At 50.2% G+C, this 14,617-nt stretch overlaps 1 protein-coding gene across 1 annotated transcript in view; it reads right to left on the bottom strand.

Annotated features, from left to right (window-relative positions):
- ITIH2 (inter-alpha-trypsin inhibitor heavy chain 2) overlaps positions 1-14,617 on the bottom strand; it is a 45,657-nt gene that overhangs the window by 13,746 nt on the left and 17,294 nt on the right. Inside the window, exon 9 of the mRNA XM_015422597.1 lies at positions 12,373-12,495. Within this exon, the coding sequence (XP_015278083.1) occupies positions 12,373-12,495 (123 nt within the window). The remainder of the gene's footprint in view (positions 1-12,372; positions 12,496-14,617) is intronic.

The raw sequence follows: 14,617 nt of genomic DNA, 5'->3' as shown, positions 1-14,617 counted from the left end.
ACCTTGCTTATTTAATATATATGCAGAGTACATCATGCGAAATGCTGGCCTGGATGAATCACAAGTGGGAATTAAGATTGCTGGGGAAAAGATCAACAACCTCAGATATGCAGATGATACCACTCTAATGGCTGAAAGTGAAGAGGATCTAAAGAGCCTCTTGCTCAGAGTAAAAGAGGAGAGTGCAAAAGTGGGCTTGAAGCTCAACATCAAAAAAACTAAGATCATGGCATCCGGCCCCATCACTCCTTGGCAAACAGAAGGGGACGTCGTGGAAGTAGTGACAGACTTCACGTTCCTGGGATCCCAGATCACTGCAGACTGTGACAGCAGCCATGAAATTAAAAGACGCCTGCTCCTTGGGAGGAAACCGATGGCGAACCTAAACAGCATGATAAAAAGTAGAGACATCACCCTGCCAACAAAAGTCCACATGGTCAAAGCAATGGAATTCCCAGTAGTCATGTATGGCTGCGAGAGTTGGACTATCAGGAAGGCCGAGCGCCGAAGAATAGATTCTTTGGAATTATGGTGCTGGAGAAGACTCTTGAGAGTCCCTTGGACTGCAAGGAGATCAAATCAGTCAATCCTAAAAGAAATCAACCCTGACTGTTCCCTGGAAGGCCAGATAATGAAACGGAAGCTCAAATACTTTGGCCACCCAATGAGAAGGGAGCACTCCTGGAGAAGACCCTGATGCTGGGAAAGATAGAAGGTCAAAGAAGACGGGGACATCAAAGGAGGAGATGGTTAGACAGTGTCATAGATGCAACGAACATGAAATTGAGCCATCTTCAGAGGACGGCGGAAGACAGGAAGGCCTGGCGTGATCTGGTCCATGGGGTCGCGAAGAGTCGAACTCGACCGTGCGACTGAACAACAACAAAAATCCCTTGGACTGAATGCAAACGGGGGGCGCAAACAACCCCTTTCGTTTTGCAGACTCAAGAAATGTGGGGTGGGGTGTTCCACAGGGCAACTGAGAATCATCGTGGGCTCCCTGGCAAAGAATGCCCCCTTTCCATTCAGAAGGGCACAAGACGTATGATCCGAAAGGGTGTGGTCTACCCCAGCGGCACTTTGCTTGGCAACCGGTATCCCCAGAAATCTGTACCCTTATGGCTAAAAGACAAGTTGGAGTTTTTAAAAAGTTGGGGCTGGGTTGCCCCGACCTAACTCGGGAGGGCCACCGAGACTATTACGAGGAAAGGCTGACGAGTCTGAGACTTTTCAGTTGAGAAAAGAGACAACTAAGGGGGGAGACACGGTCAAGGTGTATAGTAGGCAGGAGAAATTTTCCTCCCTTTCCCAAAATACTGGAACTCGAGGGCATCTAATGGGTAGTAGGTTCAAGAGGGACAGAAGGAAACACTTCTGTACGAAGGGAGTGATTAAAATGGGGGATTCGCCGGTAAATTTTGGGCAAGAAAGAGAAATCTTGGTAAGATGTTCATTTTTATTAGGGCTATCTTGCCCATAAATGATAATTTTAACACTTCCCATTTCAATAAATCTTTTTTTTATATTGTGGAGTCGTTTTGTATAATTATCCTCTATCAGCATGATATTTCTTTTCGATATCACCACTCCAAGATATTTCATTTTTTTAACTATATTCATGCAGGATAAATTTTGAATCTGGCAATCTTGATTTTCTGTACAGTTTTTTGTCACTATGTTTGTTTTTTTATAGTTAACTTTAAGGCCTGATACTTTACCATATTCTTCAATGCTTTCCAATAGATAAGGAAGTGATTCAATCAGATCCTCTATTATAAATACTAAGTCGTCCGCAAACACTTGTACTTTAAACACTTCCTCTTTAACTTTGAGCCCTTTTATCTGATTGTGGTTCCTAATTAGGTCTGTTAGAGTTTCCAACGTAAATATAAATAATGACGGAGACAAGGGACAACCCTGCCTCGTACCTCTTTGAATTTGTATATTTTGTGTCGTATCGCCGTTCACAATCACCTTTGCTTGTTGAGTCATATATATTGCTCTAAGCATCGTATAAAAGTTTTCCCCACAATCCCAATTTGCAAAATTTTGTAACATAAAATCCCAGTTCACTCTGTCAAAGGCTTTTTCAGCATCCAAGAATAAAAGTGCTACTTGTTTTCCTGGGTGTAACTCATAATATTCTAATACATTCAGGATGACCCTTATATTATTTTTAATCTGTCTTTTTGGTCAAAAGCCTGCTTGGTCTTGATGGATTATGTCGACTAGGACTCAGTCTATCTAGAGGATCAGATATCAATGGCTACTGAGCTGTGGTGACTGAGGGGAACTTCCAAATGCAGAGGCACTAATCCTCTGAATCCCAGAGCTGGGAGGCCACATCCTCAACCTCTCTGCCCTGTTGTTGGCCCTCCAGAGGAACTGGTTGTCCACTGGGTGAGACAGGATGCTGGACTAGATGGACCACTGGTCTGATCCAGCAGGGCTCTTCTGATGTTCTTATGTTCCCTGCAGCTGCTGTGAAGCCACAGGGAATGACTTTTTTAAAAATAAAGGGGGGGGGGCCCAAGTGGGCTCAGAACACCACCAACGAAGGGAGGAAGGGCTCCCGCCTCTCCCCCCCCAGCCATTATCCCATGTGGAAACAGTGCTGGGGGGAAGCTATTTCCCTGTTTTAGCTGCTCCACATGCACAAAACACTCCACATTGAGCAGCAAAAAAGGAAAATACTTTCCCCCTGCCAGAGCCGTTTCCATACAGGAAAATGGCTTGGGAGGGAAGGCAGGAGTCCTTCCTCCCCCAAGCATCAGCGTTCCGGGCCTGTTTGAACTCCTTTATTTTTTAAAAGCCATTGTCATGCCTGCCCTCGACTCAGCCCCAGAGCCAGCTCCTGACAGCCTAAGAGGGGAGGATTCAGTGCCTTTAAGAGCTGAAGAAGCATCAGGATCTGCACCTACTGTAAGTACTGAGGAGGATACACAGCAATCTGAGTCAACTACAGGACGGTTTGCACCTGGGATTGATCAGGCCATAAGCAGCTCACCACCTGCATCTCCCCCACCTGTAAGTAGGCTTAGGGATCAGAGACGTCAGGAGCTGGCTAGCCGAGGAAAAGAAGCACGTTCAAGAGGGCGGAGATCCTTGAGCCCTGAGTTTTAACAGCAGCCAGGACCTCGCACAAAGGTGCTAATGAGTTAATGGGCCAGAGCACTATTTAGTAGGGCCTCTGGCCATGAGTAATTTGTGCTGGCAACTTTGTTCATAGAACCAGAAGCTCTGCACCTTGATTCCCTTTTTGACTCTGTGGCTTTTGGACTCGGCTTGTGTTTGGACTTCTGCTCTGGCTCCTGACTTCCAGCTTTGAACCTGACCACGCCCTCGGCTTTGCTCCCTGTACCCTGACCTCTGGTAACGTTTGACTATGGCTTTGTCTGGTGTTTTGGGACTTGTTTAATGCTCTGCTGACTGCTCTCCTGGCTGACCTTTGGACTTGTATTGTGACTCCCCTGTCTGCCTGCCTCCCTGGCTCTACCGTGACAGCCATTCACTGCAGCTGCTGTGAGGCCGCAGGGAACCCAGACTTTAAGGTCGAATCTGCATTTGTCTTTCCCACCGGCGTCCCAGCCTTCTGACTCCGCCTTCAAAAAAACTGCCTACATTTGCTTTCGTTTTCAAACTTCAACTGTGCAAGGATACTTTTCCCTGTCTGCATGTTTATCGCCCTCTCGTGGTGGCTCCACTGTCATTACGCCTCCGCACGGCTTTAAATGAATCTTCTCCAAACAGCATTCAAACAAGCATAGAGAAAGATGGCGTCACAGAAGCACGAAAGTAATTTAAACATGCAAATGCAGGTTCGACCTTTGTCTGGGCAAACTGGACTCAACTCACTAAAACCCGAACGTGTCATTTGGCCCTTAGTCCCTCTCTTCTCAACAGCCCTGAGGGTTTTCCCATTGCCCCACACTCGGTATCTTGTGCGAGTCTGTATTAAAGCGAAATGCGTCGGTGACAGTCAAACAGAGAGTCAGTACGAGCTCTTCTACCTGAATGTATTCCGCTGCCGGGTGGTTTCTTTGTCAGTTTGCCCACAGACGTAGTGGAATTATCGGGCTGGGGTTGCCCTAAAAGTAAAGGTCCTGTTTTGGAAAAAAGACCGGTGAGATCTAGAATTATCCCATTGCTCAGCACAGATCTCTTTGAAAGAAAAAATACCGCTACAAGAGAAATGATAGTCTATCGGTTTCACAAGTATCACAAATGTGTCGGGGCAAGGAGGGGTGTTATTGCAGATATAGCCATGTAACAATTACTGCATGACTGTCACTCGCTACGAATGGCTTTAACTGCTGTCTTCATTCAGTATTTGGTCTAGGTTTCCACTGGGAGTTCTTTCCTATCTTATCTCAAGATCAGGTTACAGAGAGAACATCTCATTTTACCCTCCAGTGGCTGTTTCAGCTAAGAAAAACAGTGCGGGGAGGAAACCAGAAGTCCCCCCCCCCATGCTCCTGAACCACATCGGGCCCCAGAGCACTTGGGGACATTATTGCCCCAATGACACCCTATTCAGCTCATGGTGGAAGTAACATCTAGTTTGGCCCAGAGAGGGAATGAGTGGCCCAAAGTCACCCAGTAATAGGGCTGCCAGGCCCCCCGGGGGGGCAGGGGTTTTCCTGCCGAAAGAGCCCCCAACCCGCCGGTCAGGATCCAGCCACGAGGGAACCCTACCCCCAAAGTGGCCAGATTGGGCTGACGTGCCCAGCACAATGACGTCACCCGGAAGTGACGTCATCATGCTGGGCATGTTGCTGGGCGATGCAGCGACCAGCCTGAAAACCATAGATTTTTTTTTAGGCTTGTTGCTAGAGCGTCGCCCGGCGACGTGCCCAGTGTGGTGACGTCACTTCCGGGTGACGTCATCATGGCACATGCGCTTTGCACGCACACGAATGATCTTCCAGATGGGGCGCAAGACTCCCCCACTATTACAAAGGTAGGACTTGGCAACCCTACCCAGTAAAATTCATGGCCAAGTAGAAATTTGAACCCAAATAATCCGACACTGTTAGCAATAGATCTCATGAGCTCATTTGCATCTGTCTGGTTCCCCAGGGGGAGGGGCAAATTGGGAGACCAGCAAAGGGAGGGTTAAAACGCCCCTCCCCCAGCGTCCCATTGAATACATTCACTGCCCGTATTTATTTTATTTATTTTATTGGCCACAGCATATTATAAAAACCAGGTTTAAGACAGTACAAAAGCAAGATGGCAGCTTAACAAATAACATTTAGGTAGTCCATAATGCCTCCTGCAAGATGTTAGTCTTGGCACTGGGGCCGAAGGACTGGCGGAACAGCTCCGTTTTACAGGCCCCGTGTTTACTATTAACGTTTTTTTAAAAAAAACTCAACGGAGATCTTGATCTTCGACCTTCCACAAGTTTTGACCTGAAATAACTATTATTATAAGTGATTAAACTGGGCTGATATACTAACTGTGCACTCCAAAAGGCACAGTTTCAAAAGAAGAGGGGGATCAAAACAGGCCATGCGCGGTGAATACAGAGGAAATGTTCTATCCTCCATTCTTCTTACCCAAAGAGTGTCTGTATTGTGTTAATACCGAGGAGAGTATAACGGGGGAGTCAGTCCAACGTCTATTACCTGCATGTATGGCAGAAAAAGTTGGACCCATGACCACAGCTAGGGGGCCCCCTGGCTTCGGGGTGGGCCTCGCCCAAGATGGGATGGAATTGTCAGTCACTGCTTGGCCAATAATTACGGATCCTGTTCGGATAAATAAAGAAGATAACATGCCATATGTGAGTAGCGCATCATCTAGAGCATGGGGAGGTGCTATTGTTTGTCTGCTCATTTAAGCATTTTTTTTAATGTTCATCGTTTCTGTTCTTTTTATATATAATGATATATCTCACAACCACAAACGTGTTGAATGGGGTCCAACGAAATAAGAGTTACGAGAGGAGGCTGGGTGTGTGGTGACGCCCCCACGATGCCCGAGGAGAGGAACCATAGAGAGGACAGGATAGAACATCTCATTCACCGCAACGTGGTGGTCAGGCTGGGCGAAAAAGGAAGAGCTTGTGAATTCTTGAGAGGAGTGGGCGGAGCTCAGGAAGGAAAAGGGACAGCACACTAAAAAATGGGGCAAAAATCAGTCGCTTATCCTCCCGATGCCTCCAGTTATCAAGGACTAGAGCTACCAGGTCTCCTGGATGGCTGTGGGAAGAACACCAGTGACATGGTGAGGTTCAAAGAAAGTGCCAGCCGCAGGCAATGCAGCAGGGAATTTCTATTCCGGTGTGTGTTTGCTAAAACGACCGAGGGGAAAGCCAATACAGAATCGCCCTTTGACCCAGAAGTATCATTCCCAGCACTGATATTCCTTCCCCAAGCTTTCTGGAGTGTACAAGACCTGACTTTGTTTTATTTTATTTTGCTGAACCTATACCTTGGCCGCGTTCAGACTGGCAATTTGGCCCGACAGCCAAACATTTCAGGAGCGTTTCACTAGCGGATTAAAGGGGCGGGTTCACACGGGCACAGCTGTCCGGCATCCCCCAGCCGTACTCAAGCCGTCTTGTACTGCTTCCCGCCCGAGTTTTAAAAGTACCTGGTGGAAGTGGTAGCAAACTGTGTGGAGAGTGGGTTGATTCCAGTTCCCTGACGTGTGAACGCAAGCGCTGTAAGGCGGGAACAACCCGCAGTCTTTGATAATAGGCGCCGGCTGTTGCCGCGGGCAGGTGCCCATGCGCCCATGTGCATAGGCGCATGCAGCGGAGCGCAGAAACAGCCGCTAACAGCCCGCCAGGGGTGGGCCAACAGTGCGAACGCTGCCTTGCGCTTCCTCCATGGTATCCTCCCGCTCAGGGCTTTTTTTTGTAGAAAAAGCCCAGCAGGAACTCATTAGGATGACAGGCCACACCCCTGACAGCACAGCACATTAACAGGCCACACCCCCATGTTACCAGAAGTGTGGTCATCCAGCCACACCCACCTTTTGCTTCTTATTCTGTTTACCTTGTTTGTTGTCAAAACCCAGGGCCTTTTTTTGTAGCAGGAACCCTTTGCATGTTAGGCCACACACCCCTAATGTAGCCAATCCTAATGAGTTTCTGCTGTTGGGTGTGGCCTATTTTGCTAATGAGTTCTGTTCCTGTGTATTCCTGCCCAAAAATAGCCCTCCTCCTGCTTCATTTGCTGCAGTGTGAACGGGAATACTGCGACCAAGTTGTTCCGGGTCTGTTCCGGGTCTTCTTTGATGCGACTCCCTAGCTCTGCAAACTGCCAGTCTGAACGCAGCCCTTCTGTTTGCAAAGCATCGTTCTCTACTAGTGAGGAATCCCATGGGTGTGTGAAGTTCTCTGTAAAAGGGTAATGTCATCCAAAAGGGGATTCCATCCTTCCCTTGCTGTAGAATGGCCAACTGGACAGTTTCCTTCTGGTTGCTTGCCAGATGAGGGTTTTGTCCTCATATAATAGAGGAAGTACACCCTTTTGTAGCGGTGCACTGTCTTTTAAGGTAAAGGGATTTGTTGTCCTGGTCTTTAAGACCTTCGTAGCACTTATCACAGGGCCAATTTTCACTTTCCACTCACTCAAATAAAGAGATTCCAAGGGGAGATTACAAAGTGAGATGGCAGAAACTTGAGTTTATCCACAAGTTCAGAGCGATGGACCCCTCCCCGGGGGCTGAATTCTTATCTCACTACAGATGTTAATTTTCTCCCCCTCCCCTGCATTTTCCCTCTTGCCCTAATCTATCTGATTGCAATATGCATTGTACCTTTGCATCCTTAGAATCGTAGAGTTGGAAGGGACCTCCAGAGTTATCTAGTCCAACCCCCTGCAAAGTGCAGGAAATTCACAAATGCCTCCCCCCATGCCCCCCAGTGACCCCTGCTCCATGCCCAGAAGATGACAAAAAACCTCCAGGATCTCCAGCCAAACCGGCCCGGAGAAAAATTGCTTCCTGACCTCATTCAAGTCCAGTGGCACCTTTAAAACCAACAAAGTAGAATCCTAGACTCACGTTCTAGCTGTATCTGAAGAAGTGAGCCGTGACTCACGAAAGCTCCTCCCCTGCCACATATCTGGTGAGTCTTGAAGGTGCTCTTGGAGTCTTGCTCTTTTCTACTGCTACAGACAGACTAACACGGCGGCCCATCTTGATCTGTCTGGGTACAAGCTTTTGTGTGCATTACAGGAGAGCCAGTTTGGTGTCGTGGTTAAGCGTGTGGACTCTAATCTGGGAGAACCGGGTTTGATTCCCCACTCGTCCGCTTGCACCTGCTGATGGGACCTTGGGTCAGTCGCAAGCTCTGGCACAGCTGTCTTTGAGAAACAGCAGTTTGTGTCAGAGTTCTCTCAGCCCCACCCACCTCACAGGGCGTCTGTTGTGGGGAGGGGAAGGGAAAGGAGTTTGTAAGCCGCTCTGAGACTCCAAGTGAAGGGCGGGGTATGAATCCAATCTCTTCTTCTTCTTCGGATCTGAAGTAATACGCATGCACGTGAACGCTTGTGCCCAGAATTAAATCCTGCCTTCCCCAGGCTCCACCCCCAAATCTCCTGGAATTTCCCCGCCCAGAGCTGACAACCCTAGAAAAAATCCATGGCGCGCCCCTTGACACTGGATGGCCTCAGTCCCATCAGCGGCACCCTCCGGAGGGGAGGTACAGTATGTCTTTCTGCACAAAACATACATTGCCCTCCCTGTAACATACAATCCTGCCCTCTGAGCAGGCTAGCCTGCTGTTATCAGGTCTTGGAAGTTAAGCAGGGTTGGCCTTGGTCAGTATTTGGATGGGAGGCTGCCAAGGAATACCAGGGCTGTAACACAGAGGCGGGCAATGGCAAACCACCTCTGCAACGTCTCTTGCCTTGGAAACCCATGAGGGGTCACCATAAATCAGCTGCGACTTGATGGCAAAACTGCCCGGGGGGGGCAACATTATAACGGCGACCAGGGGTCATTTCCTGCAGGAGCGCACAGGAGCGGAGCTCCGGCAGTAAGGAGCCCAAGGGGCGGGCACATGCAACAAGCCCCTCCCCCTGCTCCCAGCAGCCCTCAGTTGGGCCATGAGCAGGGGTCATTTCCTGCAGGAGCACACAGGAGTGGAGCTCCGGCAGCAAAGAGTCCAGGGAGCAGGCACATGCAGCAAGCCCCACCCCCTGCTCCCAGCAGCCCCGGGCCATGAGGAGCAAGAAGCAGCCAGGTAAGTAGCATTGGGTGTTGCCTTCTGACACACTTCTGGTGATGTCAGGGGGTGTGACATATGCAAATACATTATCCTAATGAGTTATGCTAATGAGCTCCTGCACCTCTTTTTCTACAAAATGACCCCTGGCCATGAGGAACAAGAAGCAGCCAGGTAAGTTCCAGAGCCCCCCCCCCCCCCCCCCCCCTCCCCCCTCACACCCACTCTCCCTCTCCCGCCTTCAGGTACAAGCTCTCCCTCCTCTATGAGGGCAGATCTGTGTGTTCCCCCCCCCAATAGCTAGCAATCCAAAACAGTCCAGTGGAGCCTGAGCGGTGGGTATTGCCTTCTGACACACTTCCAGTGATGTCAGGGGGGCATGGCATATGCAAATAAGTTATGCTAATACGTCATGCTAATGACTTCCTGCACCGCTATTTCTACGAAATGACCCCTGACGGCGACCATTTTATTTCATACACCCCCACTTTTCTCCCCAACGGGAACTCAGAGTGGCTTCCCATCTTTCTCTTCTCCTCCACTGTATCCTCACAACAACCTTGTGAGGTAGAAAAGGCTGAGACCATGTGACCGGCCCAAGGTAGGGTTGCCAGATCCATTGGAAATGCCGGCGGGGGTATGGAGGGGGGACGTTCCAAGAGCGGGAAGTGACATCATGCAACATGCCTACATCACATAGGCGTGTCAGTGGTGTCAGGGGCGACATTCTGGTTTTTGGGCAAAACTCTATGGTAAAATCAGCCTCAAATGACATCATGACATTCTCTGGCAGCAAATCCCACATTTTTATCACTCTCTGTGGAAATTGGTATTTCCTTTTGTCTGTCATAGAACCATAGAATCATAGAGTGTTAGAGTTGGAAGGGACCTTGCAGGTCATCTGGTCCAACCCCCTGGCAGGAGCATAGCCGAAAGATAGCTCTACAACATACCCAGAAGATGGCCGTCCAGCCTCCACTTGAAAACATCCAGCGAAGGAGCATCCACCACCTCCCGAGGCAGACTGTTCCACTGCTCAACCACTCTTACAATGAGGAAGATTCTCCTGATATTTAGCAGGTATCGACTCCCTTGTGATTTCCACCCATTAGATCTAGTCTTGCACTCCGGAGCAAGAGAGGATAGATCTGCTCCGTCTTCTGCATGACAGCCCTTCAAATACTTGAGGACTGCAATCCTGTCCCCTCTAAGCCTTCTCTTTCCCAGGCTAAACCTACCCAACTCTTTCAGCCTTTCCTCCTAAGACTTGGATTCCAACCCCCTCACCACCCTGGTTGCCCTCTTCTGGACACGCTCGAGCTTCTCAACATCCTTCCTGAAATGTGGTGCCCCAAACTGGACACAGTCCTCCAGGTGAGGCCTGACCATAGCAGAATAGAGCGGAACTACCACCCCCTTTGATCTGGACACAATGCTTCTTCTGTTAATGCATCCTAAGATTGTGTTCGCTTTCTCCGCAGCCACATCACACTGCAGGCTCATGTTTAGCTTGTGATCAGCCAGAACACCCAGACCCCTTTCACAGGTGCTGCTCTCAAGCCAAGTCCCTCCCGTTCTATAGCTGTGCCTGTCCTGAACCTACTGCCCATCAACTTCATCGGATGCCCTCAAGTTCTAGTCTTTTGGGAGAGGGAGAAAAAGTTCTCTCTCTCTTTTTTTTTTAACCAAAACAATTTTATTAGCTTTAACAATAAAGTACACCAAAGAGAAAACGTTCTCTTCGTCAACTCTCTCCACCCCATGCATCATGTCATAGAATCACAGAGTCGGAAGGGGCCATCTAGTCCAACCCCCTGCTCAGGGCAGGATCAGCCTAGAGCATCCCCGACCAGTGTTCCCTCTAAGCCGAGTCAGTGTGAGCTAGCTCACAGTTTTTTAGCCTCCGGCTCACACATTGTTGTCTCAGCTCAGGAAGGACGGCTCCAGAGCAAACTAAGTTATGCAGAAGTCGAATCGCTCGCTCACAACTTCAATGCCGGTAGCTCACAAAGTAGACGTTTTGCTCACAAGACTCCACAGCTTAGAGGGAACATTGTCCCTGACCAGTGTTTGATAGAACAGAGAACATAGTCGTCTCTTTTCTCAACTGAAAAGTCCCAGACTCTTCAGCCTTTCCGGTGCTCCAACCCCCTAATCATCTGGGTTGCCCTCCTCTATATTTCCCCCACCACCACTCTCTGTACTTCTTCTCCTCTCGCAGGTCCCATGGCTTGCTTCTCAGACTTGCTTCTCAGACTGCCTGGCCGTGACCAGGACTCCGATCTCTAGGACTAGTATCAGACACGACCTCCTGCTTACACAACACCCCACTGCCCACCCGGGGCTCTAGCCCTTCCAGTGTGGTGTCGTGGTTAAGTCTGCAGACTCTAATCCGGGAGAACCGGCATTGATTACCCACTCCTCCACTTGCAGCTGCTGGATGACCTTGTGCAAGCCATAGTTCTGGGCTCTTTTTGTAGCAGGGACTCCTTTGCATATTAGGTGACACCCCCCCTAATGTAGCCAATCCTCCAAGAGTTTACGGTAGCCCCTGTAAGAAGAGCTCTGTAAACTCTTGGAGGATTGGCTACATTAGGGGTGTGTCGCCTTATATGCAAAGGAGTTCCTGCTACAAAAAGAGCCCTGTAAAATTCTCTCAGAGCTCTCTCAGCCCCACCGACCTCACGGGGTGTCTGTCGTGGGGAGGGGAAGGGGAAGGAGTTTGTAAGCGGCTCTGAGACTCCGAGTGAAGGACCAGGTATAACTCCAATCTCCTCTTCCTCTTCTTCCATAGCCAGGTTGGTCTGCTTGGACTCAGTCCCAGCTAGGGTCACCAGATCTGGGTTGGAAAACACTTAGAGACTTTGCGGGTGGATCCAGGAGGGGGCGGGGCTTGGGGAGGGGAGGGGCCTCCGCATGGTGCAGTGCCATAGACTCCACCCTTCAAAGCAGCCACTTTCTCCGAGGGAGCTGATCTCTCAGCCGGAGATCAGCTGTAAAAGCGGGAGGTCTCCAGGCCCCACCTGGAGGCTGGCAACCGTAATCCCAGCTGACCCTGACACAAAACAGTCAGTCCATCGATCAGTCCCCATTTCCTTTGCCCTTGGATTTTGCATTCTTTCCCTCCCTGGACTTTCGCAGCAGCAAAAAGCAAGGGGACCTCACCGAAGCACCCAACGTTGTCTTACCAGCATGGATGGCCGCTGCAGTTGGTCCCTTAACGAGACTTAATGGTTCCTTTGGCATGGAGGTGGAGCTGGCCCAGGGCGGGATAGAGTTGTCAGGCTTTGGGTGGCCAACGGCTAAAGCACCTGTTTTGGGGAGAGGACAAACGTGGTAGTACCGACCTCGAGCAAAACCAGGTTGCATCCTGATGGGGCCGCTCGAAGAGGAGGGCAGCACCCAGCACAGGGCAAAAAAACAAGAGGCTAGCCGAATGAGGAAAGGCAGAGGGACTTCGGAGCAGGGGTCATTTCCTGCGGGAGCGCACAGGAGCAGAGCTCCGGCAGTAAGGAGCCCAGGGGGCAGGCACGTGCAACAAGCCCCGCCCCCTGCTCCCAGCAGCCCTCAGTTGGGCCATGAGGAGCAAGGAGCAGCCAGGTAGGTTGCAGAGCCCCCCCCCCCGGCCTGCCTTCAGGTACAAGCTCTCCCTCCTCTGTGAGGGCAGATCTGCGCATCCCCCCCGCCAATAGCTAGCAATCCAAAACAGTCCAGTGGCACCTTTACGACAAGCTACTCTGTGAGGGCAGATCTGAGCGCCCCCCCAATAGCTAGCAATCCAAAACAGTCCAGTGGCACCTTTAAGACCAAGTTTTATTCAGGTACAAGCTCTCCCTCCTCTGCGAGGGTAGATTTGCGCCCCCCCCAATAGCTAGCAATCCAGAACAGTCCAGTTGCACCCTTAAGACCAAGTTTTATTCAGGCACAAGCTCCCTCTCCCCTGCGAGGACAGATCTGCACATCCCCCCCCCCAATAGCTAGCAATCCAAAACAGTCCAGTGGAGCCTGAGTGGTGGGTGTTGCCTTCTGACACACTTCCGGTGATGTCAGGGGGTGCGGCATATGCAAATGAGTTATGCTAATAAGTAATGCTAATGAGCTCCTGCACCTCTTTTTCTACGAAATGACCCCTGCTTGGGAGTGTTCAGTCTGGAGAAGAGGAGGCTGGGGGGGGGGGATTGCTCTCCCGAAGTATCTGAAGGGCTGTCACTTAGAAGAAGGCAGGGAGCTGTTCCTGCTGGCAGCAGAGGAGAGGACTCACAATCATGAGTTTAAATGAAGGGCGGGAAGGTATTTCCTTCCTTCCTTGTTACAGTCAGAGTTGTGCCACAGTGGAATCAGCTGCCTAGGGAGGTGGTGAGCTCCCCCTCACTGGCAGTCTTTAAGCAGCGCCTGGACAAACCCTTGTCAGGGATGCTCTAGGCTGATCCTGCACTGGGCAGGGGGTTGGACTAGGTGGCCTCTATGGCCCCTTCCGACTCTGGGATTCTAGGATTCTAATTTGTGCAGGGAGACTTAATTTTAATTCCCTCAGTGAGAATCCCTACACATTTGGCATATGCTTCATAAAATATCAAAGACTGGACTTTGGGTCCTCAAGGTTTCCCTTGCTCAAAAGCCAGTCAAATCCAACTCTAGGGGGCGGTGCTCATCTCTGTTTCCAAGCCGAAGAGCCAGCACTGTCCAAAGACGTTTCCGTGGTTATGTGGCCAACATGACTAGATGCCAAGGTGCACGGAATGCCGTTACCTTTCTACCGAAGCGGTACCTATTTATCCACTTGTAATTTCTTGCTGTCGAACTGCTAGGTTGGCAGGAGCTGGGACCAGAGACGGGAGCTCACCCCGTCACACGGCACTCAGATCTCGAACTGCTGAGCTACAGATCTTCCAGTCTGTAGCTCAGCGTCTTAACCTCTGAGCCACCGCTGCCCATATATGTGTGTGTGTGTGTGTATTTTAAAAAAACAACCCGGTGGGGGAGGTGTTAGCCGGCGACTGGAATGCTCAGCTCGCAAGATTGAAAGCCTAAGAAAAAATCTCTTCAACTCCGAGAAGCCTGTAATGGGACGTTCTGGCCAGGCGGTGGCAGTGCGGCGCCGCAAGACCTGGAGAAGCTGACGTCCTGTAGCCAAGCCGAAGTGAATATGCCGACGGAACACGTCTGACCCTGCAGCTGAACAAACCCTCGCCGACTGTGAATGTGTGTGATTAAAAGATATATGTTGTCCTCCCTTACCCCCATAAATCATTGTTTTTGTTGTTGTTCAGTCGCACAGTCGAGTCCGACTCTTCGCGACCCCATGGACGAGCTCTCTCCAGGCCTTCCGGTCTTCTGCCGTCCTCTGAAGTTGGCTCAACTTCATGTTCGTTGCATCGATGACACTGTCTAACCATCTCATCCTTTGCCGTCCCCGTCTTCTTTGCCCTTCAA

This window comes from Gekko japonicus, unplaced genomic scaffold (assembly GCF_001447785.1).
Source record: "Gekko japonicus isolate JY-2015 unplaced genomic scaffold, Gekko_japonicus_V1.1 scaffold1663, whole genome shotgun sequence".
In the NCBI taxonomy this organism is placed as follows: Eukaryota; Metazoa; Chordata; class Lepidosauria; order Squamata; family Gekkonidae; genus Gekko; species Gekko japonicus.
The sequence above is the reverse complement of the archived record's forward strand: the minus strand, read 5'-3'. Positions and strand labels throughout refer to the sequence as shown.